General features: G+C 34.4%; 1 protein-coding gene and 1 long non-coding RNA gene across 6 annotated transcripts in view; both read left to right on the top strand.

The window, feature by feature from the left end:
- The window catches only part of CCDC102B (coiled-coil domain containing 102B), a 136,144-nt gene extending 113,535 nt beyond the window's left edge, over positions 1 to 22,609 (top strand). For all 5 annotated transcript variants that reach the window (XM_090137326.1, XM_090137325.1, XM_090137327.1 and 2 more), the window contains one exon: positions 20,508 to 22,609. In XM_090137326.1, the coding sequence (XP_089993452.1) occupies positions 20,508 to 20,597 (90 nt within the window). In that variant the 3' untranslated portion in view covers positions 20,598 to 22,609. The remainder of the gene's footprint in view (positions 1 to 20,507) is intronic.
- Positions 9,613 to 16,401, top strand: LOC149918529 (uncharacterized). Its single transcript, XR_016465092.1, has 4 exons — positions 9,613 to 9,662; positions 12,450 to 12,537; positions 15,146 to 15,248; positions 16,214 to 16,401. It is a non-coding gene; the product is annotated as an uncharacterized LOC149918529 (long non-coding RNA).
- Positions 22,610 to 24,038: the final 1,429 nt, after the last annotated feature.

Here is a 24,038-nt window from a genome sequence, read left to right as displayed (position 1 = left end):
CCCATGGTAGAGATGATCTTTAAGGTCTTTTCCAACCCCAACCATTCTTTAATTCTGTGAGTTACAGAGTTCAAAGGTGGCAAGTTGATATTGAAGGAGGATACCCACTGTTTTCTTACTGAACCATTTCTAAAAGCAAATATATATTCTGAAATATAATCTTTCCCAAAACACACCTGTATTTTATACTGTGTTATAACACACATTTTAGTACTGCTCTAATTCATTTGAGGAATTTTTGGTTCAGTTGAGTTAGGTTTCCAACTTTTCTGTCTTGTCTAATATCTGTACCTACACTGGATGAATAGCTTATGACAAAGCAATTTAAAAGACCATGTGAGTCAAGAGTTGGAAGTCCAAAGCAGATGAGCCTAAAGGTGATGCATATCAAAGCTCTGTAATACTGACATTTCAACTAGCAGTTTAACTCTTACTCCGCTTTACCAGAACTCTAATATTGTCAATATGTATAGGAGGAAGAGCTGTGCAAATGCTGTGGGAGAAAAAGAATTGTTTCATTTTCCCTTTTCCCTATCTGGTTGCAGTATTGCTACTGTAGTACTTTAAACTGACAAAACTCGTGGTATAGTTATCCTTTTAATCTCCTAAACTACTGAACAAACTATAGTAATCTCAGTAGAGGCAAACAAATAAATCTGAATGTATGTGAGTCTTTCATCTGGAAAAATTTATCTTTTTTTTTTTTTTTCTCTGCTACTTTAAAGTTTATTATGCAATTACAGAATTTTATTTGAAGAGCACCAGCATTCAGATCTCAGAATAGCAACACCACTATGCAGAAAAGCATTGTCAGCTCTGTGTGCTGCCTTATGCACTCTGAATTCACTTCCATATATTAGGAGCAGGCTAATGGATTGCAGTAAAACAGCATTGCCTAAGAAACAAATTCCATTATTGAGGACTTAATTAAGATACTTAACAGTATTTGGTCAAATTAAGCTCATTACTGATGAAGCATCTGGCATAAAAATCTTTATAAATTGTTGATTATAGAACATGGCCCATACAGTAAATACTAAGTCAACTACAACAGAATCACAAAACTTTACATTTATAAAATTCATTTTAGAGCTCTGATATTATTAACAATGAGTTATTTGTAATTGTAACTTATATATATGTTCCGCTATACAGTGACAGAGAAAAAATCGTACTATTAGGGTCAGTGGAGTCCATTCTCACTAATAATTCTATAACCTTCCATCTTTGTTGGACTTATTTGCTTGGACTGGATGCACACGTACCAGTATGAAGCCCAACACTGGCAGAGAAAGCACGTGCTAGCAGAGATAAGATACTACGCCTTGCTGTAGCCCTCTGTGTGGGCAAGTTAATTGTATATACATTGCTCGTACTTGCATCCTCTGCAAATTAAAAGGGGCTAAGAGTCACTTTAGGTACTGGAAGGACACTTATAGATCTCCCTGGAGTTTTCTCTTCTCGAGGCTGAACAGTTCCAGCTCCCTTGGCTTCTCACTATAGGAGAGGTGCCCCAGCCCTTCAAATTTGGTGGGATTGTTATCATGGCCCTCCAAGACCTATGCACACCGTAAATCAGATAAAACATCAAAATCTTTTAAATTGAAAGTGTTCTATTTTATAACTTTTTTTTTTAATTGCAGTGCTTATATTTTTAGAAAATCCAATACATCATAAACAGAACAAATTGTGATATTAATACTTTGTCTAATAAGATGTAAGATTGTCACTTTCCTTCAAAAATGATTTTGTGCTTGATATTACTGCTTTGTTCAGACCCTGCAATGGCTCTTCAAAAGGTGTCTATGCTAATCAAACCTGCATGTTTTTAGGGGAATTATTTCCCCCACCCCTTGAATAATATCAGTCATTTAACAAATTTATGTGTGCAGAAAGTTGATTGGGAATAATCTATCTGCATAAAAAAGTGTGTTTAGCCTTAATCTTGGAATTAAGAGCTTTAGATGTCATTTCCAAATGTTTTGTATAGACTGATTACTTACACAAATGTCCAATCTCTTTTAAGCCATCCTACTGCATTTGAGAGTGTAACCTTTAGCATCTACATTTCCATACGTCTGAAATATACTTCCAGGCAATTGGATCCTGCATGCTATAATCTCAGCATCTGTTGTTTATAACATAGGTTAGATACAAAAAGTATCTAAAAGTTTATAACATAGGTTAGATACAAAAAGTTACCTACAAAAAGTATGGTATGCTTGCATATACACAAGTATTATATCTAAAACAGTATTAGATCTGTTACTATTTTAATTCTATACTCATTTGATCCTTTGCTGAATAGGCATGTTAATAATGGAATAGTTGTGCGGTTCTTTGACATTTCTCTGCGTGGTTCTAGCTACTGTTTTTAATCCAGATACTTCAACAATTCTAGTCTACTTCTATTATTCATGGTTGCTATGTTGGAAATGACAGCAGGTATCACATAAATTAAAACTGAAGCAAACTACAGCATTCCAAATAACAAAAAATAATAATTTATATGTATTATGAGCTTCATCTCTGGATATAAATGTTTTGCTTCTCAGACTGTTTTCTAGGTTCATTAAAATCATAGAATCATAGAATCATAGAATGGCCTGGGTTGGAAAGGAACAGAATGATCATCAAGTTTCAATCCCCCTGCTATGTGCAGGGTCACCAACCACCAGGCCAGGCTGCTCAGAGCCACATCCAGCCTGGCCTTGAATGCCTCCAGGGATGGGGCATCCACAACCTCCTTGGGCAGCCTGTTCCAGTGGAACTATTCCAGTGGAGCAACATGTCACATCTCTGAAAATAAAGGTTTAAATTACTTCATAGATCATCTAAGAATGTGCGTGTGTGACCTCACTACAGTGAGCTAATATGTTGTGATTTCCTTGTTAAAAATAAATAAAAAAATAAAAAGTGAACTATGTAATTGAGAAATTCTAAGGTATCATGCACAGCATTGTTCACTCTTCTACAACTTTTGCTGGACATTCCTAAAAATTTTTATCTGGCATTTTCTGCAAACCTCCTTTTCTTTCCACAGCAGTCTGCCATTTTCCTACAAACGTACTTTTTCAGCTTGCCCTAATATCTGCCAGCTTGCCATATTGATAGGAAGGTTTGTTTGTTTGTCTGTTTTCTTTTCCTGAACTCTAACAGTATGTAAAGTCTGTTTGTTCTTGCTGAGGATTTCCAAATATGGTGAGAAAAACAGTACCAGCACAAAGAACTCTTTTCTCTTTAGTATGACTAGCTATGTAGGTTACTGAGGCTACAAGCAGCATCAATTGCTGAATAGAGAGAACAACATTATTACCTAATGTCTTAGGTAATAATAATGATAAAAGTTTGCAATAAGTTGAATGGAGGAATTATTGTCAGTACAGACATTACTGTAACTGCTAAGTGACAATATGTCATAAACAGAGGATGTATTTGGCTTTTCCACTCATTTTTCCTCACGCTGTTTTTTTTTTTGTTTGTTTGTTTGTTGTTTTGTGGGTTTTTTGTTTTTGTTTTTGTTTTGCTTGGGATGGGAAGAAGAAAGGATTATTCTCACAGTCTTTTTCAGATCAGTCTAGAAGAGGTTGTGGACATTCTTTAATTGTCCCTAACTCTAGCAGTATGCCTCTAACTTGAATAAAAGACCAAGACACACTATGCAGAGCAGAAAATATTGAATGTGAAATTTGGCATTTGCTAACAAGGTCCCAGCTTTCAGGCTGTATGAAAAATCAGTGTTTAAATACTTATGGGGAGAGAGGGGGCAACAGTCTTGATCTTATTTTATTGAACCCTTACCTTCCCTAATGAAACATTGCCATTCAGTCAACCGTAGGATATTAATTACTCTGTTTTCTTTTTTATGTCACAGTCTTTGTCTACTAAATAAAAACGTTCAATGACTATTTGCTCAGATTTCTTTAGACATATATGCACAAAGGAAAATGAAAAAAAAAAAAACTTATTTAAAATTATTTAATAGGTTAGTTCACCTGCATCATTAAGTGATAAATACATAGAATAATTTTTGAAAGTCATTTGAACAGATCTTTCTGGTAAGAATAAAGAGATTATGCAATTCAGGGGATCACAAAAAGGTGAAGGTTTCAGTGCCTTCAAACTAAATTCTTGAGATAAGAAGCCCAAAAGATATGAAGTCTGAAGAGTGTATTCTACAGTATTATATGTGAAATGCATGCAAAAACAGTAAATTAGGGCTTAAAAATAATAAATTGGAACTTCAGCAAAGTTGCTAAAGGTTTGTGTTTGAAGGTTTATGTCAAAGTTGTCTGCTGAAAAAAGGATTATTTTCCCTCAGCAGAAGTGCAAAGTATTGCATGTAATACTGCTGCCCCTGCAGAAGAGATAATAAGTAGCCTGAAAAGATATTTAATTTAAATATATTTTATTTCTTACTGGATATATTTATGGATTGTCGCAGTAGAGGTGACAAATTTAAAGAGCTGTGAATCAGTAGATTTTGGGAAGTGATTCACATGGTGGGAATTGATTGATTCTAAACTTGTAGCACCGTAGCATCATTTTCTTTAATCTACAGATTAAAATATTTGTATTTTTGACCTACTATGTTGGCAGCAAGGAATCACAAAGATACTGTTTCAATGAACATGAGAGATTACGTTATGATGTGTAAAATGAATGTAGGAACAGAACTGAGACTTACATAAGTTTTGCAAAGAGAATATCTTGTGATTTCATATGCAGAGGATACACAGCATCCCAGCTATATTTGCTTCTGCAAAATAAGCAAACATTATGCATGTTGTTTCTCCACAGTTTTAGAATCAGTCTTCCAGAATATTTAAATTCATAATTGCATAAATTGTATTTTCTTTATCCTTGATGCTCTACATTGAATCTGTTTTCAAAATTGGAATAAGCAGTGACATCTAGAAATTAAATATGAGAAGAAAATTCTGATTGACATTGCAACCTACATCTCTGTATGAAGTTTTCAATGGTTTCTTTAAGCTTTAGATGTTGATAAGCTGTTCAAGTTAGTGATTTCACTTCGGCAGAGAAGCTTCTGATTTAGCTATACGATTAGCCTAGTTTAGTTTTATTTTATTGATAATGATAACATAGAGATGTCCACAGCATTACACACAATGCTTATTTTGTATCATTACAAAATATTACTCTGAAAACTAACCTGAACTAGTGGGTGACTATGTTAAATATAGGATTCTAAAAAAGCAGAGCATCACCATAATTGTTTGTAAAATGCATCATTGATCTTTCTTGAAATTGTTTAGTCATCAAAAACAAATAACATTTTTAGAATGATTAATAGAATAATTAGCTTAGAAATTTAGCCGCCGGATGTTTTTGTGCAAAGAGAAAATATTGTAAGCTTAAAATGTAACTTTAAAAACAAATTTTTTAAAGATCCACAGTGTTTGCATATGGATTATAAAAGAAATAATTTCTAATTACTGAATATATCAGAGTAAGTGGATGACCTTATATTGAGCTTTTTTAATGTGTATCATGGCTCAGATTAGTTAATTATCTCCAGTAAGTGTTTTAAAACATTTTCTCTGTACTCATCTGTGTGCTTTCCACTTCTTAAAGATTCCTTGACAGATAATTTATCATGTCATTTTCTGTGTTAGTAGTTGTATTCTTTATTCCTGAGAGCTTTAATTAAATCTTTTAGATGTACCCATCACTTCTCAGCACACATTTCAGCTACATTTTATTCCTGAGACCAGAAGAAAGACTATCTTATAGATTTTAGATAAGTATGTGAAGCATATATATGAAATATTTTCTTTTAACAGTATTTCCAAACAGTTAAGGATTGCATTATTGTATACACCTTTTTTAAGGTGGTAGCTTGGTTATCCATTACTTACACACTTGGAAGCTTTCTACTGTTATGTGCACATGCTGACATAAGGGAGGGGGGAAAAAAAAAAAAAGCATGTTACTCATTTTTCTTAAGAGAAGCTTTTGAAAAGCTTTTAAAATTGATTTGATCTTACCCGCTTTGGACGCACATTTAAAGGCAACAGCTAACAAAAGACACGGAAGACTTTTGAAGCTTCATACAGATCTCTACACCATTACCAATCAACATTCTAGTACATCTCACGCAATACAATCTGAGAAAACACATCAGCTCTTCTCCCATTACTATTGTAGCTGTAGTAAAATTACTTTTCAATAAAATGCCTGTGTTTGTGATTACTGGGGAATATGGGGAAATCAGATTTTGGTTTTGAAAAAATACATTTTTTTAAAACGTAAGCCGGATTGCTTCCTTCATGCACAGTAATACATTTTTGATGATGTTTCATTTTCTGAAACGATATTTCATTTATGAAATTAATTTTTAAATTTTGGTGTATACTTGTATTGCATTATATTGCGTTCTAGTTTTAAAAAGGCAAATTGGAATTATTCAGAAACATTAAAAATCTTGCATTTGGGAGCTAGGGAAAAAAATTGTTACTTCTATCCAGAATTAACTCTCTCAAAGTTTGTCATTTGTTGCAAAGTTCACAAACTCAGAATAATTATAAAATTAATTGATACGGCTGCAGCAAAGAAATACAATAGAGAAGTAAGAATGTAGAAAGTAATATGAAGATGTACTAATTAGAAAGTGATGTATGATCAACTGCTGAGCAATAATGCATTTTGCAGAAGGTCCTGGGAACCTGTCATTTGAATGATTAATTAAATTCATAATATCTGGAAGATCTACTTTCACAGTCTAGTGTCTTGGCCCCTTTTAAAGAGGAATCTTGCAGGCCAAAGCTGTATTTGTAAGATTTGAAAAATTAGATGTTCTAATGTGAAGATGGGAAAAGTTAGAGCTGGAGAAGCAATCCTGCAAATTTTGTGCCAAATTAGATGTGTTGTCTTAAAATAGATCACATATAGCAAAGGTGAAAGAGAATTTTGGTGCATCCAATTTTACTTATTTTAACAAGCTTTCTTGGACTCCAGTGCTACTTCAATGGATTTAAATTCTTAAATTCTTAGCTGAGAAATAGGGAGATTTTGAGATTTTGTTAGGCCAGCTTTCATGTCAAAAATAAAATACTATGTATGATAATTGTCTGAATGACTTAAATTCATCAAATTAATGAACAATTAATATTGCAATAAAATTCAATGGTGATGATAGCTCTGTATGTTTCAAAGGTGAAACTGTACTTCAACTTCATCCTTGAAGTTGTAGTTATGCACATCTGTTACAGAGGTAAATTGCAATCTGAAATATAAAAGACTAAAGTCTGTGCTCATTCCTCTTGAACTTTGAGACATTAGTACTGATTTTGTGTGAAACAGAAACTCATGCTTATTAGTCTGGACATTTCTTTCCAATTAGCAAGGGTTTATGCTTTAAATCTATATAGGCACATGCACACATGTGTGGCAGTATCTTTTACTTGTTTTCCAGAAAAAAACATTCATAATGATCATGTGGATTATGTACCTCCTATAAAATCCTGTCAGATTTCCTAAAATCTATATTAATTACCATACAGACAATTTTTCAACCTGCTTCTGTATTTTCTGTAATTTCTGATTCCAGTAGAATGATACTTCTAAAACACCTGCTGTGAATTTTCAGGAAATAAAGGGAATAAGTTATGCCTGATTTAACAAAATTAAAAAATGCTGGATTCTGTTTCTGTTCACAGAAGAGTTTCCCAGCATGTTAGTCCAATAATCTACTAATGTTTGATGCCAGAAAGAGAAATATAACATCTTTTTTTTTTTTTTTTTTTTTTTTTTTTGGTATTGCAACAATGTCCATGAGTAGTAGAGGCTTCAAAGAGTCTTAAAAGTAGTCTGACATTTTTCATCTTCGGAAGTTGTGAAAGATGGAGAGATATGAAATAGCAAATAATTGGAAAGTGATGGTCAGAAAGAGAATATCAACAGCAATAAAACTTATCTACCCAGAAGAAAAAGAAAATACTGAGGGCAAAACATGTAAAATTAAACTTCAACTGCATATAATTTGAACTGCTAATATTACATCTTAGATACAAATGCAGTTTTTTATGTTTGTGGATAAATGCTAAAATCACAGTTGAATATGCTTCAGCTTCTGAATGTGTCAAATTTATCATAGAATCATAGAATCACTCAGGTTGGAAAAGACCTTAAAGATCATTGAGTCCAACCATGGCCTAACTATACCAACCTAACTCTAACAACCCTCCGCTAAATCATGTCCCTGAGCACCACATCCAAATGGTTTTTAAACACATCCATGGATGGTGACTCAAGCACCTCCCTGGGGAGCCCATTCCAGTGCTTAACAACCCTTTCTTTAAAGAAGTTTTTCCTAATATCTAAACTAAACTTACCCTGGCACAACTCAAGGCCATTTCCCCTCTTCCTGTCACCAGTGAGAATAGACCAACCCTGCTCTCACTGTAAGCACCTTTCAGATATTGAAAGAGAGCAATAAGGTCTCCCCTCAGCTTCCTCTTCCCCAGACTAAACAGCCCCAGTTCCTTCAGACTCCCCTCGTAGGGCATATTCTCCAAGTCCTTCACAAGCCTTGTTGCCCTTCTTTGGACCTACTCCATCACCTTAATGTCCTTTCTGTACTGAGGTGCCCAAAGCTGAACACAGTACTCAAGATGAGGCCTCACCAATGCCGAGTAAAGGGGCAGGATTATTTCCCTAGTTCTACTCACCACTCCATTCCTGATGCAAGCCAGGATGCCATTGGCCTTCTTGGCCACCTGGGCATACTGCTGGCTCGTATTCAGCTGACTGTCCATCATTGCACCAAGGTCCCTTTCCATCAGGCAGCTTTCCAGACACTCCTCCCCAAGCTGGTAGGGTTGCCTGGGTTTGCTGTGACCAAAATGCAGGACCTGACACTTGGCCCTATTGAAACTCATACAGTTTACCTTGGCCCATTGATCTAGTCTATCCAGGTCCCTCTGTAGTGCCTTAGTGCCTTAGCCTTTCTTCCCTTAGTCAGATCAACACTCCTTCCCAACTTGATGTCGTCTGCAAACTTACTGTGTGCACTCAATCCCCTCATCAAGATCATTAATAAAGATGTTAAATAGAAGCAGCCCCAGTACCAAGCCCTGGGGGACACTGCTCATGACCAGCTGCTGACTGGATTTAACTCCATTGACCACAACTCTTTGGGCCCAGCATTCAGCCAGCGTTTCACCCAGTGGAGTGTATGCCCATCCAAACCATGGGCAGCCAGCTTCTCCATGAGAATGTTGTGGAGGACAGTGTCAAAGATTTTTCTGAAGTCCAGGTAGGCCACATTGACAGCCTTATTAATAAGTAACTTTTGAAAGAGAGAATTAAAAAGTCTGGGACTCTACTTGAGAAAAGAGCTGAGAGGGATATGAATGAGATTTGCAGAATCATGAAGTCAATGGATTAGCTAAGTGTGACACAGCTGTTGACCTAATATGAAAACTAGATGGCAGTGAAGTCAGAAGGAGAGCACAAATAATAAAGGCAAAAAATAGGAGTAGCTTTTTGTGCAACATTTTGCACAGAAATGGCCAGATGCTTAATTGAGAAGTACATCACAGTTCTCAACAATGGTGATGATGTAGGGCACACTCTAGAACCCATTGAAGCCACCACATTGACACAGCCGATGTGCTGACCCAGAAAGAGATCCTAAGGTAGCTGCAGCTCTACCGAAACATGTGGAGACTCTCAGTGAGGGGGGAAGATGTCTCCTCATGCTCTTTCACTCTTTGTTTGCATGTTGGTAGTGAAACGACATTGCTTAGCAAAGGAGCTGTGCAGACTGCCCAGAATCATAAATAGTGAAGAAGAAATTCACTGGATCTTCCCCCTGCCTATACCTTAAAATCTTAAACTTCCAACTGTACTGAAAGAGGGGCATGCAGAGTCTGTGCTTACCAAATTAAGAAGTGGAGTCTCCCATCATGGTAAAGGCTCAAAGATAGTGACTTATGGCAGCAGGTGGCTTCTGCTCTACCTGGTCATATTGGCAAGTAGAGGACATGAGATGATGTGAACAGCAAAGACCTGAAATCAACAAAACAGTGTAGGAGACCCGTCTGAAACATATCAGTAGTGCTGATGTGACAGCATTAAAGGGGAAAACTCTCATTCCTTTTCTGAGAAAACAGGACAGCTGCATGACCATATGAAGTGTCCGTACATCAGTATACATAGCACAGGAAATGAACAAGGAATTTGATCTGTGTCTGTGGCTGCTGGGCTGTGATCTCATTGAGATACTGGAGATATGGTCGAATAGCTCACATGACTGGAACACTGCAATGGCTGGATTTGGTCTCTTTGGAAAGAATGGGCTAGGGAAGTAGGGAGAGAGAGTTACGCTTTATGTGAGAAAATAGTGGGAATGTGGGAAGCTCTAACTGGGGATAGATGATGAGTTATCTGAGAGGTTATGGAAGGAAAACAAAAATGGTGAAGTAACTGGAGCATCTCTCCAGTGAGGAAAGGCTGAAAAAGCTTGTTTTGCTTCATGTGAAGAAAAGAATTCTCATGGAAGATTTTATCAATGTATCTGTATTCTTGAAGGGAAAGTGTGAAGAGGAGGGGAACAGGCTTTTCTCATTGGAGCCCAGTGACAGGACTCCCAGTAGAACTGTACAAGAAAAACATGGTCATACTGCAGGAGGTCTAGCAGAGGGCCTTGAAAATGATTGAAGGTTTCATTTGTGTGAATCTGCTTTAAGAGATTACTCAGGAAGAGCGTATTGACTGGTTCCAAAATGTGCTGTCTCTGAAATGCTGAACAACAGGTCAATAAAAGCATCCTAAAAGTACTAAGCAGGGATTTATTTTCAAACATTCCTGATACAATTGGTCTGGATGCTGAAGAACTACCAGAAAATAGACTGCAGAAAAACAGTCAGCTTACGTCCTATTACTGTCACAATGATATTAGACTTTTCAATTGAGTTTGCAGATAGTAAGTTAACTGCTCCTGAATTTTATTGCAAATTAGATAAATTATGCATATGATTGAGATGTGGAAGATTTCAGGCATCTTTTCTTACTGAAAAAGTCATTCTTTTTGAAAAAGAGACACCTTTCTTTGTCTTCTTTTTATTTTTCCAGTATGAATCCAAAACTACGAATGATATCTGCTAAATATCAATTTGGTCAGCTAACTCTTCAGTAGATAAAACATTGCTGTCATTGGCTTTTTCTGTTTTAGTCACTTAGGAATCACTGCTTTTCCCTGCTTTTTGCATACTTAAGGTAATTGTCCTAAAAGCACTTGGAGTATTTTATCAGACATAGTAAGTCGTAAATAACAAAATGTTCAACATCAGCAGATTACAATCACCGTTTGCTTATTTTCCACAAGTCAGTTTCCACATGATTTCAGCAGCCAGAACCTTACAACCATGGAGATAGAGATTTGAGCTTTGTGATATTTGAAAGCTAAGGTTTGAACTTCCTATTAGATAATTTTCTAGCTGCGTGATATCTTTAACAGTTTGTGAGGTAGCAGCCTATATCATGCTGGAATTTGAAGCTGGAAGGAGTAAAAGGGGACAGAATAAGTGCTTGCCATGAACATGTTCACATTCTATCTCTCAACCTTATGAGTTTAAAAATAACTGCTTCTGCTGTTGCAGAGCTTATAATCACAGAACTTCAGTGATGCACGGTGTTTGTTTCTACTACAGACAGTTCAAAAGATATCAGACTGTAATACTGTCAAAAATGAAAAGTGTGTTTTGGGCAATGATTCAAGGCAGGACATGGTGTATTGCAGTGCCTCTAGTGCCTCCCAAAGCTCTCATATACTTTTCATTCTGTGGCTATAAAGCAATTTATACTAGTGTCTTTAGAAAGTATTGCATGTAGGAATTACAACATTTGATGATATCACATTGAAAGTAGTTTATTTCAGGAATTAAATAGTTTGTTAAGCATACATTTTTAATTTTTTTTTCCCTATTTTGAGAAGAACTTCATTTTCTGTTTAAATATTAGTGTAATGTTATCAAAGTAAAAACAAAAAAAAAAAGTACATAAAGAAATGACTTGGCATGGTTCTGAAGATACTTCATAGTAGATGCAGTCAAATTGCTAGATAAATTTAGGCAGAGAATAGAAGATGGATAAGAGGGGAAAAAAAAAAAAAGAAAAAAAGTTAATATCAGCTACAGAGTTGAATACTTCTTATATCTTATACCTGGAAGAAGTAAAGGAGAAGTAATGAAGATGCATATTGAACAACTGTTAAAAGTTAAGAATTCGGAAAAGGTAAATGGAACTAAATTGTAGCTAGCAAGCATGTAATTACTGGGATGAAAGATGATCATGATTTTCATTGGTCTGAAGATTATGTAGTTGAAAATAATAGCAGAGAAAGTGAATTAATGTATATAAGAAGAATGGGCAAAGACGTTTTGCCAAACATACTTTTTATCCTTTTTTTTTTTTTTTAATAGCTATTAAGAAGAAGGAAAAAAGAAAAAAAGGAAAGAAAAAAAGAAAAAAAGTCTTCCATGTAAATTGCACTTCACAGAGGAAAATTAAGTATATATATTATCAATACTGTATTCTCTGTAGGACTAGAAAAGCCAAAAGCCATTTTGTCAAGAAACATTAGAGCACATTACACAGATAAGTCTTATGCTACCTATCTATAAGTCTCATATCTATTTACAACATCTACTTTTCCCAAGTAGGCTTTAGTTTGTTTTTTAACAAGGAGTTTTTTAGCTAAAAGTTCATGGCTTTTTTTGTGTTAATCTGGCTATATGAAAAAATAAAACAGATTGCACTGTAAGTTGATAAATATTTGATATTTCTGACATCTTTTTTTTTTTCAATTTTTACTTCTAAAGGTATTTAAATTTTGAGTGCTTATGATATGAATGTCAATCACAATGATTTTCAGAGAACAATGTCAGAAAGGATTTTTATTTAGCCTTATTGTATGTGTAATAATAATAATAAAAAAAGTATGCTTTGTATTCAAATATGAAGACATTTTCAGATCTGTTATTGTAATATGCAAGAAATTATATATTTATTGGTACAACTATATGAGACATAAATAGAGATGGATATGGTGAAATCACGTTGTAAGATGTTGTGAAAAATGTACTTTTTTTCTGCATTCTTCCCTTTTAAACAAGATTATGTGTATATTTTGCTTCATTCAACAAGGTTTAGGTTATTCAATAATCAAAGTTAGAAATGTCACAAGTTTACTGTCAGTTCTCTAAAATCTGAAATTATTTCTTGTTTCCTTTTCTGAGAAGAGAGTGGATAGATTTCTTCTTCTTTCAAGTAGTTGAAGCATTTTCCTCAGAAAAGCTATATATATATATATATATATATATATATATATATATTTTTTTTTTTCCTGATAAATGCATGCCACAGCCTTGGCATGATCAGATTCTAAAATATACAGTTGAAGAAAGTAGCTATGCATAGTCAACCAAGCAGAAATATGTGATTATCTGAGAATTAAGGAAAAATAGCTTAAGCTAAATCAGGCATTTTGAAAGATCATCTTAATTTTTATTATTTGCTGGAAGACTATAGCTGTTATCCCTGTGAGAGTGATTCTTCCTTTGGAAACCTCATCCTCTGAATTTATGAATAACAGTTTTAAGGAGTCCTTATGCCCACTGCATAATGCTCTTCTCTGCCTTTCTTAAATGACTTGCCAGATGGCAGGAAATACTCAGTCTCCTGAAATCTTACTTTCAGGTTCTGATCTGTATAGCTACAGTGACTCAGTTGCAAATTGCTGTTTCCCATTTGCAGTAGTGCAATTTTGCTTAAAAAAAAAAAAAGTATTTTGTCTTGTTTCGAGTTAGAGAAAATATTACAAGTAATTATTTAGGTAGTTTTTAGGTAGCCATTCTAATGTATAATACGCAGAAACAAACGAGGGAAATTCGTACTCAGAAGAATTTTGAAAGTTAGGAGGCAATATACTTATATGCCAAAACAAAAAAATATATATAATAAAAATAAATTTACAAAAATCCTATTTTGTGCATGATTTTCAGGGAGGAAAAATAATTGAAAAAGAATAGAGAAATGCATACTCAGAACTGGTGAGGTCACACCTCAGTACTGTGTTCAGTTTTGGGTCCCTTACTGCAAGAAAGACATCATACCCCAGAACGAGTCCAGAAAAGGGCAACAAAACTGCTGAGGAGTCTGGAGCATGAGTCTTATGAGGAGCAGCTGAGGGATCTGGTATTGTTCAGTCTGAAGAAGAGGAGGTTCAGGAAACACTGGAATAGGCTCCCCAGGGAGATGGTTGAGTCACCATCCCTGAATGTGTTTAAAAAATTTTTGGATGTGATGCTTGGGGATGTGATTTAGGAGAGGGTTGTTAGATTTAGGGTAGTATGATTAGATTGCGGTTTGACTTGATCATCTTTAAGGTCTTTTCCAACCTGAGGTATTCTATTCTACTCTACTCTACTCTATTCTGTTCTATCCCATCCCATCCCATCCCATCCCATCCCATCCCATCCCATCCTTTCCTACCCTATCCTATTCTAATCGCTCTCTATAACTACCTGAAGAGAGGTTGTTACAAGCTGGAGGTCAGTCTCTTCTCTCGTGTAACTGTGATAGGACTAGAGGGGATGGCCTCAAGTTGTGCCAGGGGAGATTCAGGTTGGATGTTAGGAAAAACTTTTTCTCCAAAAGAGTAGTCTAAAAGAGAGGCACTGGATTGGGCTGCCCAGGGAGGTGGTGGTGTCACTGACCCAAGTAATGTTTAGACATGATGAGGGACATGGTTTGGTGAGAACTATTGGTGATATGTGAATGGTTGAACTCGATGATCTTGAAGGTCTTTTCCTTGGTGATTCTGTGATTCATAATCCTACTGTCACGGGTGAGAAATGCTACAGGGCATGCAGAACTTGTAAACACTACAGAAAGAAACAATATATCTCAAATGATCTGCATTTTATTTATGACAATTGTGATATTCCTTTATTGTTTTCAGAATTTTTGATGTAAGTATCCATGAAGGACAAAAGGCCTTCAGGCATCTTGATTTCCATCTTTTCTCCACACATATAGGTGGAGAAAATTTTTTCAGTTTGTATTTTTGGTTGTATTTTATCACTGCTACATTAATCAGTTACTATTTTTCTTCTAGTCCACACTTCTGAGATATACCCCCATTTTACTTGGAAGCCTTCACTGATGAATGCCAACAACAACTTTGTAGTTCTTCATGTGGCACCATTACAGCAAATTCTGTGAGGACGTAATTAGTAGTAATTTTAGTATGATGACCTTAAAATTATTTCTCTATCTCTACCAGTTAAATAAAGTTTGGGAAAAGTCGTACTTCTTAATACTTCTTATACAGATACATTAAAAATTTATTGATTTTAAGCAGTTTTAAGCAGTTTTAATTTTAATTTTAAAATATTCTGCACAATATATACATGCACAAACTATATTAATTGAGCTCTAAATTAGTGATGCTGAACAACAAAGGGAAGAAAATGCACAGTGAAGCAGGAAATATGCCATATGTTATTGCATACCTGAGCACAATGGGGCCACTATCTTAATAGATTTCTTAATGTTCCTGTTATAGTGGATATTGGTGGACATATGGTATGCTGCCTGTTTTATAAGCCAGAGCATTTCCATGATTTTGTTAGCTGACTTTGATAGCACCTTCTATTTTTCTGCTGTTGAGAAAAAGACTTTAAAATGCTTTATCTCAGAAGACATACATTTTATTTTGACCCTTTTTTTCCTACCACAATTGCATATTCATCTTATTGTTAGGATTTTCCACAATTTTAATCCCTCTTTGGCAATAATTTTGAACACAGATCTGTAGTCTTTCCATGTACAAAGGGCTTTTGACTCATTCTCCTCTGGCCTTATAAACTGCTCACACAACTGCAGAGCTGACCATGCTTTGTGTGGGCACAAGTGCAGTCAGATGCTTCCTGCCTGCCTCAGAGAGCACCAGCACACTGGAGCAGAAGTAATTTCTACTTCACCTGGCTTCATTTACACCATGTGAATGAGAAATGCAAGAGAACAACTTTTTGCTCCATCCTTTTTGGGGTGCCAGGTGTTGTCAAGGCCAGCTGATGCAGGCTACCAATGGGAAAGATTTCCTTTCTTAATAAAAATATTGATTTCATTTTTTAATCTTGTCTGACTTCTAAGTTGTTATTTGTTTTTTTGCTTTATCCAGGATTTATCCAGGTCTGCAGCAAACCACCTGCAAGATTGAATACTTTGCTCTGTTTAGACAGAGAGTTGTGAATAATAGCTAAGTGAGATTAAAAATATTTACCAAAACTTTTCTGCTAATTAGAAATATTAATTGAATAAATATTTGCATAAAATATCATTAGGATTTCTCTTCTTCACTCTTACTGATGTTTCTGAAAATGTATCCTTCACATGCAGTGTAAATTCTACTATGTCTACAGTCAATGTTTGGATGAACTGCAAAGTAACATTTCCTCCCCCTTCTTTCTCTAAGGACAGGTTTTTCTTTATCCTTTATCTCTGTTGTCTTGTTTACGGTGTTTTTTCCCCCATTAAAGTAACTTTGATATCTAAGTAAGCCATCAGCTACCAACCTGCTGCTGAACTGTTAGCTTCTCCGCTTTTTTCACACAACACAGCTCAGTTTGATTCTGTTGAAAATAGATAGGAAATTAAAACAAGAAAAAAATATAAACTGGGAAAGTCTCTGACATTTATGGTGCATCTTCTACCCAGAAACCACATGTAAATTGAATAACTCTCATAATCGTACCCCAGACAGAAACTTTACCAAATTCACAAGTATCAGTCATTTAATATAAATGTAATATTCTAGAAATGTATGTTTGTTGTGCAGAAGTATTTTTTTTAAAATGCTAAATTTAAACACAAAATAATCAGTTGTTCTTGAATGCAGTAGCAACCCTCCCTCCCCCGCCTTCACTGTTTCCTTCTGATATTTTTATATGACTCTGGGATTCTTTGAGTAAAATATTGGAGTATAGTGTTAGATCTTTCTATTTTTTTAACCCTACATGTAGGTAATATAAATAACTGTCAAGAAATATGACAGTGTTCACAATTCCAATACTATGACATCTTTAAAAATATAACAGAAAGCAGATATATAATAAGAACTCAGTCCACGAGCCTTGAATCTCTCTGTGATTAGAAAAATTGAATGAGAAACTCCAGACATCCTAGTAATAATTGTGATAGGTATATGAAGAGAACATTTCACCCAGGTTTTAGGAGGTTTTTTGCATTAGCCTGTTAACATGGATAGCTTTCCAGACTGATTTCGTGCCTATGCTTTTCTATAAGAAGGTTTCTATAAGTGCAAACTGCCTTAGCTGACCCCAGATACATCCGTAGCCTTTGTATACTTATGTTTTTAACATTGAGGTAGGAAAATTTAAAGCTCGTTTTATCTTATGGTGTAAAATCTGGTAGAATTAATTCTTCTTAAATATGCTTATTATTATTATTATTGCCTACTTACATATAGGCTCTAGAATTTAGTATACTGTCAATAACAGTAATAGGAATACAAGTTTATGCTTTGATAATTGTATTGCTACTGTCTTGACCTCGTTGCAGCATCTCTCTACAGGAGTAGACCATGTTTTGGAGCACATAGTTACACAAACTCCATAACCCTTTCATTACTATTGTCACATATAATGCAAATAATACATGTATTGAAGGTACAATAGCAGGTAACCACTTGGAAGAATTATGTCATGTAAACAGAGTAGAATAACTGAGTCAAATCCTTCTGACATATGCATGATATACTCCACATATGTCTTGTCAAGTGTGCTTGGGGTAGATTCTTCACTTTGCTGGATACACAAGACGAGGCTGATCAGAAACTTAGCTGTCATGAGTGAGTTTCACAGGATTTTTTTAAAACAATTTCTTTGAAGCAGTGGTCCTTTCAATTACTTTAATTTTATAATGTCCAATAATAACTTTATTAAAAATTCTAGATAAGTGTTATTAACTACTCCTTATTATTAAATGTACTAGTGAATATATTAGTGCAATGTCATTTATTGTTCCCTAATTTTCTATTCATTTTGCTAATCTACAATATTTTAATATAATCTAACATCACTAAAGCTAGCAACTGAAAGAGTTTTAAATTAAAGAAACTAAATATATCTACAATATATTAACCATAGTGAATAAGTATTGGCTTATATTGTTCCCCTACGAACACATACTACATTTTTAAGGAAAATCATGTTACTTATTTGTAAATATTTCTTTGTTAAATTAGAAACACTCAGTCTGGTGCTTCTGCATGTACTGTTTATCTACCATCTGTAAAACAGAAAGAGATTTTCATTCTAACTTCTATTTCCTAATAAAAATTGATACACTGTGCGTATCGTGAGCTACTAATCAAGACAGTCCATGAGTACATAGATTGGTATTTCCGAATGTTTATGCAAAAGAAGACATGCTTGCCAGAACTCACTAGCATGTAGATAATTTTATTTAAAACAACTCCCAATCTGAAGTGAAACACAACACTTTAGTGTTATGCCTATTGACAAGCTAACGTATAAGAAATTCCAGTCATTTACAGATGGGTTTTAAGCAGTTCTCAAGCTTACCAATTAGTCTGTATCTGTAAAGATTAGTGACATGTTCATCAGTAGACAGTAGCATCATGTTTACAGTGCCATTGTAAACAATCACATTGCAAAAATAGCTCTGATTTTTTTAATACATTTGTACAAGCATTTGTACAAGCTTTATACTAACCTTGCTTAACGCAGAGTAATTTTTACACGTGATGCTGGTTTTTTAAAAAAAAAAAATAATTACCTAACATGTTTTCTTAGCAAATGACATATTGTCAGATGTTTATGTATAGTAGTATGACTGATCTATTCTCACTGACAGGGACTGAGTTACAGCTGCAGAGAAATTCTTTGAGTAAAGACCAATCACATGGGTTGTGAATTCCCTTTTCTGAAAACCTGATGAAGTTACATAAGAAAAACACACACACAAAAAAAAAAAAAAACATAGGAATTGCACTGTGGTTTGTGATAGAATTTCAGTGGAAGTGCAGAGATTGTATGAACAGAATCTGAGATGTAAACCTTTAAATTTAAAACACAGGAAATTTTCAATTAATTACAGGTGAGATAAAAACTACAAGGGCCACTCTGAAAGGTATATCTTCTATTTTATTCTGTTGGCTCGTGACATCAGAGATATGTGTTGGTGGTATGGTAGTAGAAGTTGAACCTTCTAGCCAATACTCCCTTACATTTTGTTGCAATGACAGACAGCAGCAGACAAACATGCAGTCTGACAAACTGGTGTCTGACATGGACGTGCATACAGAGGAAAATGTGTAATTGAACTCCTCCATGTGGAAAAATATCACCCACTGACACTCGTTGATGCTTGCTGAACGTTTATGGAGACCAAACAGGGACTGTGAGCACAGTGAAGCAGTGGGTACTTCAGCAGTGGCAGCAGCAAAGTGAATATAAGCCATGTTGAGTTGGCCTATGTGAGTGACCATGTTGAGAGACCTATGTAGTAATAAAAAGAAACAGTTTAGGTCTGCTAGAATTTATTTGCTCTTACTTGCAATCTTCTTGGATCGGTTTGTAGTGTAGCTACTTTGGGTAATGCTTGAGCTTGTAAATCTTAATAAATCTGTTGTTTTGTACAGAACTACTGAATATCCATTTACTGTGCTCTGAGTGTTGACAGATGTTTTTGGTGCCCAACTTGAATGAATATTCTTGTTCTGATACAAGTTGTTATTGAGAATGTGGTCTATCAAAAGACGATTTATAAAAACTGATATTTTTTAGTATAGCCATATTTTAATGATGAATTTTATAATGGTCATGTTTTTGTAAAAAACCTCTCCCCTCTGCTATTAGTGTAATGTGAGGCCTTTGCAATGGACTAGTGGCTAGAATTCAGGTAAATGAGAGGTTGAAAATATCTTCGATCTTCTACACTGTTCTCCACATTCCTTTCTTCCAATGAAACACGCACACACACACAAAACAAACAAACAAATAAACAAAAAATAAACACTAGCAACTCAGGAGTCAGATGTGACTGCAGTAAATATATATTGAATATCAATAATACAGCATTTCAGAACTGTCAATCAATAAATAATGGCTTGAGTCATCAGAAGGGAAGCAAGCAAGTGTAGCCTGCTACTCCCTGTGAAAGACAATTCCAAGTAACAAGTAATTGCCCTAAAAACTTGTTCTTTTTTTTTTTTTTTTTTAAATTGAAGAATCAATTCAAAAATATCCAGGTCGTACTAAAATTTAACAATACTGTAAGATTGCATCTCATAAATTCTACAGGTCTCCCCCAGAAATGTTTTCTTAGAAAAAATTTGATCTGCAACTGTAAATTTGAAATGGCTTTTCCACCTAGTGCTCTCATCACTTTTTTTTTTTTTTTTTTTTTTTTTTTAAACAATTTCATTTCAGATTAAAGAGACAGAAGAAAATGAGCTCAGAATCATGGACCAGGCAAAGTTCCTTGTATGTTGTTGGAGATTCCACCAAGACAGTGAATGAAGACATGAGACATTAACTGCTGCAACAAGGCTAACAGGAAATAAAGGGACAAAATACTTAAAGACTTCAAAAGACTTATGGGAAAATTAAATATTGGAAGTACCATGCAACATACATTGAAACACGACATGCATTTTTTCTATGTATTTGACATTTTCAGTAAGGACCATAAAAATGTGGCATTGTTCATCAGTTTAGAATATTTTGCAGTTTGTTCTTCTTTCTCATTTGTCTTAATTGCCATCTTCTAAAGCAAGAGATGGATTCTAACTGATGTAGCCCATAATTTAACTTTGGGGGAAAAAAATGTACAATTTGCATTGCAAAGGAGAGAATTTCATAGTTGGTTCTGTGAAGACAGTGAGTCTGGAATGGAAGTCAGTGCTTTTTTCCTTGTCTCTCTCTATTTCTCAGTTTCACTAGTTCTGCCAGACCAGTATGTTATAGTTAAATCTAGCATTTCTCATCCTACTAATATACTGCAAACTCCTTTTTTTTTTTTTCTTTTCATTGAATTTGTGTAGGACCATAGAAAAAGGAATAATTATTTCCATAATTGGTATCTTTGCTGTGGAAATTGGTGCGAATACAGTGTGTCTCATTTAAAATTTGATTAGATTTAAGTGGGGATTTGTAAAATTTGTAAATGAAAAACATGAAAGGTTAACAATTACATAAGAATCATGTTTTGCCTAGGAATTTGTGAGCTGTTGGATTTAGAGCAACTTCATGACATCCCATTGTGTAACATAACTGTACTGAAAATGTTAGTGTGGGCCATAGCAATTGAATGTGCATAATTATTGATTTTGAAATGCTGTAATAGCCAAATGTACTTCTATGGTTACACTGAAATACCTGAAAATATAGTAATGTCAAAAAACAACTTACTGATGAAAGTTTTTATCTAACTTCTACAGATAAACCGTTTTTGTTGTCTCTGACAAGCCATTGGAAATAAGGGTCTTATAGAGATAAAACTCTAGGGTTTCAGCAATTTAGCAAAATTTCTTTAAGCCTACAGTACCATCTATGGCTAAAAGTCAAGTCAAATAATTCCATGAGTTCCTGAGGAAACTAGGATTTTATCCTTGCCTCTGTATCTGTAAACATGAAAGAAAAACAAATAATGTTTAATTGATGCTGGAGAACATCATCGTGGTAACAGCTTGCCTGACTAATAAGGATATTGATGGAAATCAACAGCTAGTTAAATAGCTAGGAGCTATTTTCTGCTGATCTGACTTGCACTTCTGTATAAACCTTTAGTGCCTTTGTCCTTCACTTCACTGTATTATAATACACAGTTGGTGTGATATACCTGGCTATTCCAGTGCTTATGATTGCAATAAATAGATCATTGGACCTATTCTAGAACGTGTATTTCAGAATAATGATGCAATATGTTTTCTTTCTCATGAAGAAACACTTGGTATCCCACGTGATTCTTTGTAATCACCTTATTGACCATATTTTACTTTCAAGTGCCTTCTTTTTAATAGTGGTGCTTAAGTTTTATTGCAAGACTGCAATAATCAGACAAATCACTTTAGTTTTTTTATAATTTCTCCCTGTTCCCTGAGAAAATTCAGCTAAATCTGTATCTGTTAATTTATTTCAGCAGCTACTTACACAGAGAACTTCAGAGGTCTCTGTGAAGAAGCATACCTGTAAATTAGTCACTTGAAAGAAATCCAAGAGATAATAATACATAATTTCCCACCCTGCAGTTGAGAATGTCAGAGAATGTTGATTTATGACCTTTTTGTCATAATACTAGAATATCTCCTGATCTTAAATATACATCTATGATATTTGCTCTGTACTGGTATTCCCATCCATTCACCTTCACCTGGTAAGTAGAGAAGACATATATTTGTGCAGGAGGAGGGACTGGCTCAAAGCCAGTAAGGATAAAATTTGAAAAAATTATCAGAGAAACTTACTCTAAATCTGTTTCCAAACTGTTGAGCCATCCTCAATCTCTCAGAGAGAATGATCGGTGCCTAAAATAGTGGGATGCTTCCAGAATAAATAAATAAATAAATAAATAAATAAATAAATAAATAAATAAATAAATAAATAAATAAAATCATATTGTTATTCTCTTTAACAGATGATACTGTGTATATTGCATGTCAATGAGTTTAACAAACAAATAATAAATACAGAAAGACCTACAGATAACTTTCACAGCTGGTAAATTCTGTTACATCTTAGTTAAAGCAACAAATGTTTATATTATTTCATATTGGTACAAAAACATTTAAAAGATTAGAGAGATAGGAAAGAATGATTAACAAGGTCTAGTGGTCATCTAGTAGTGGATACAGAAATAAGGTTAATTCTGTCTTATTCATCCTCCTTCCTAAATAAAATGCTTCATTTCTGAGAGATGTATCAGCTTCCCTTTAGAGTATTTTGCAAGCAGTTTTCAACATATATTTGAAAAGAATGTGTTTTTATTCTGCTCCATCAAGTGAACATTGGAATATGTCTTAAGCGCATTTGAACAATCCTGAACTTCGTCTCCAGGAGGGACAGAGAGATATTAGAGTTTAATTAAAAGCTGTTTTTTTTTTTTTTTTTTTTTTTTCACGAAATCTACCTCTATTCTCCAACTCCTTTGCCTCGATGACTTTGTGCATAAATCTTATCACATTAAGAATTCATCTAAGGGTAACATGAACCTATTTTCCTCACTTTAATGGGAAAGAATCCTCAAATACTAAATTAAAAATATACCACTAAGTATCAATTTCTCAGGAACTACAGAGATTCTTTGATGCCCTCTACTAGAACAGAACATTTATTGTATGACTCCAAGGAGAAGGTAAGGAATGTTATTCAGCTGAAATCAAAAACATAATAATTTGTCTAACTTGAAAAAGAAAGATCTAAAAATCAGTGATTATTTCAAAAGGTGTTGTCATGGTGTTCAACAAAAATAACTGTGCTCTAATGAAGGTGTGATTCGGTTACCTGCTTTAATCGTGAACAGGATATTTTCCAGGCAAAGCCATTTCAGAAGCCAATTGATTGTAATTAGAAAATGGCAATAAATAAGCTTATGCTGAGATTGAATAAAATAATTCTTAATGTTATTAACATTTGAAAATAAGAAAATGAATATAAGAAAAGGACAAATAGAGAATGCTACTTTTTTTTAAGCTTTGAATATTTTCCTAGTAAAAGATTCTAAAATGAAGAAATATTAACATATTGTCCATCAATGAACACATCAAATAAAATGCTATGATACATATATAACATACTATATTTCTGTCAATAAATGAATGCTGACCTCCCAGCCAGATAAGAAAATATACATGGAGTCAGCAGCTTCTTGCACATTACACTACTTCATTGGTATCCAAAACCACACAGAATTTAAGAGACATAACTTTGAGATTTGAAATGTTTTGCTTTATTCGATTATTA

Source organism: Phasianus colchicus, chromosome 3, assembly GCF_987193195.1.
Source record: "Phasianus colchicus chromosome 3, bPhaCol1.hap1.1, whole genome shotgun sequence".
NCBI classification, from domain to species: Eukaryota; Metazoa; Chordata; class Aves; order Galliformes; family Phasianidae; genus Phasianus; species Phasianus colchicus.
Note: the sequence above shows the minus strand (reverse complement) of the source record. Positions and strands in the feature narration are given on the sequence as shown.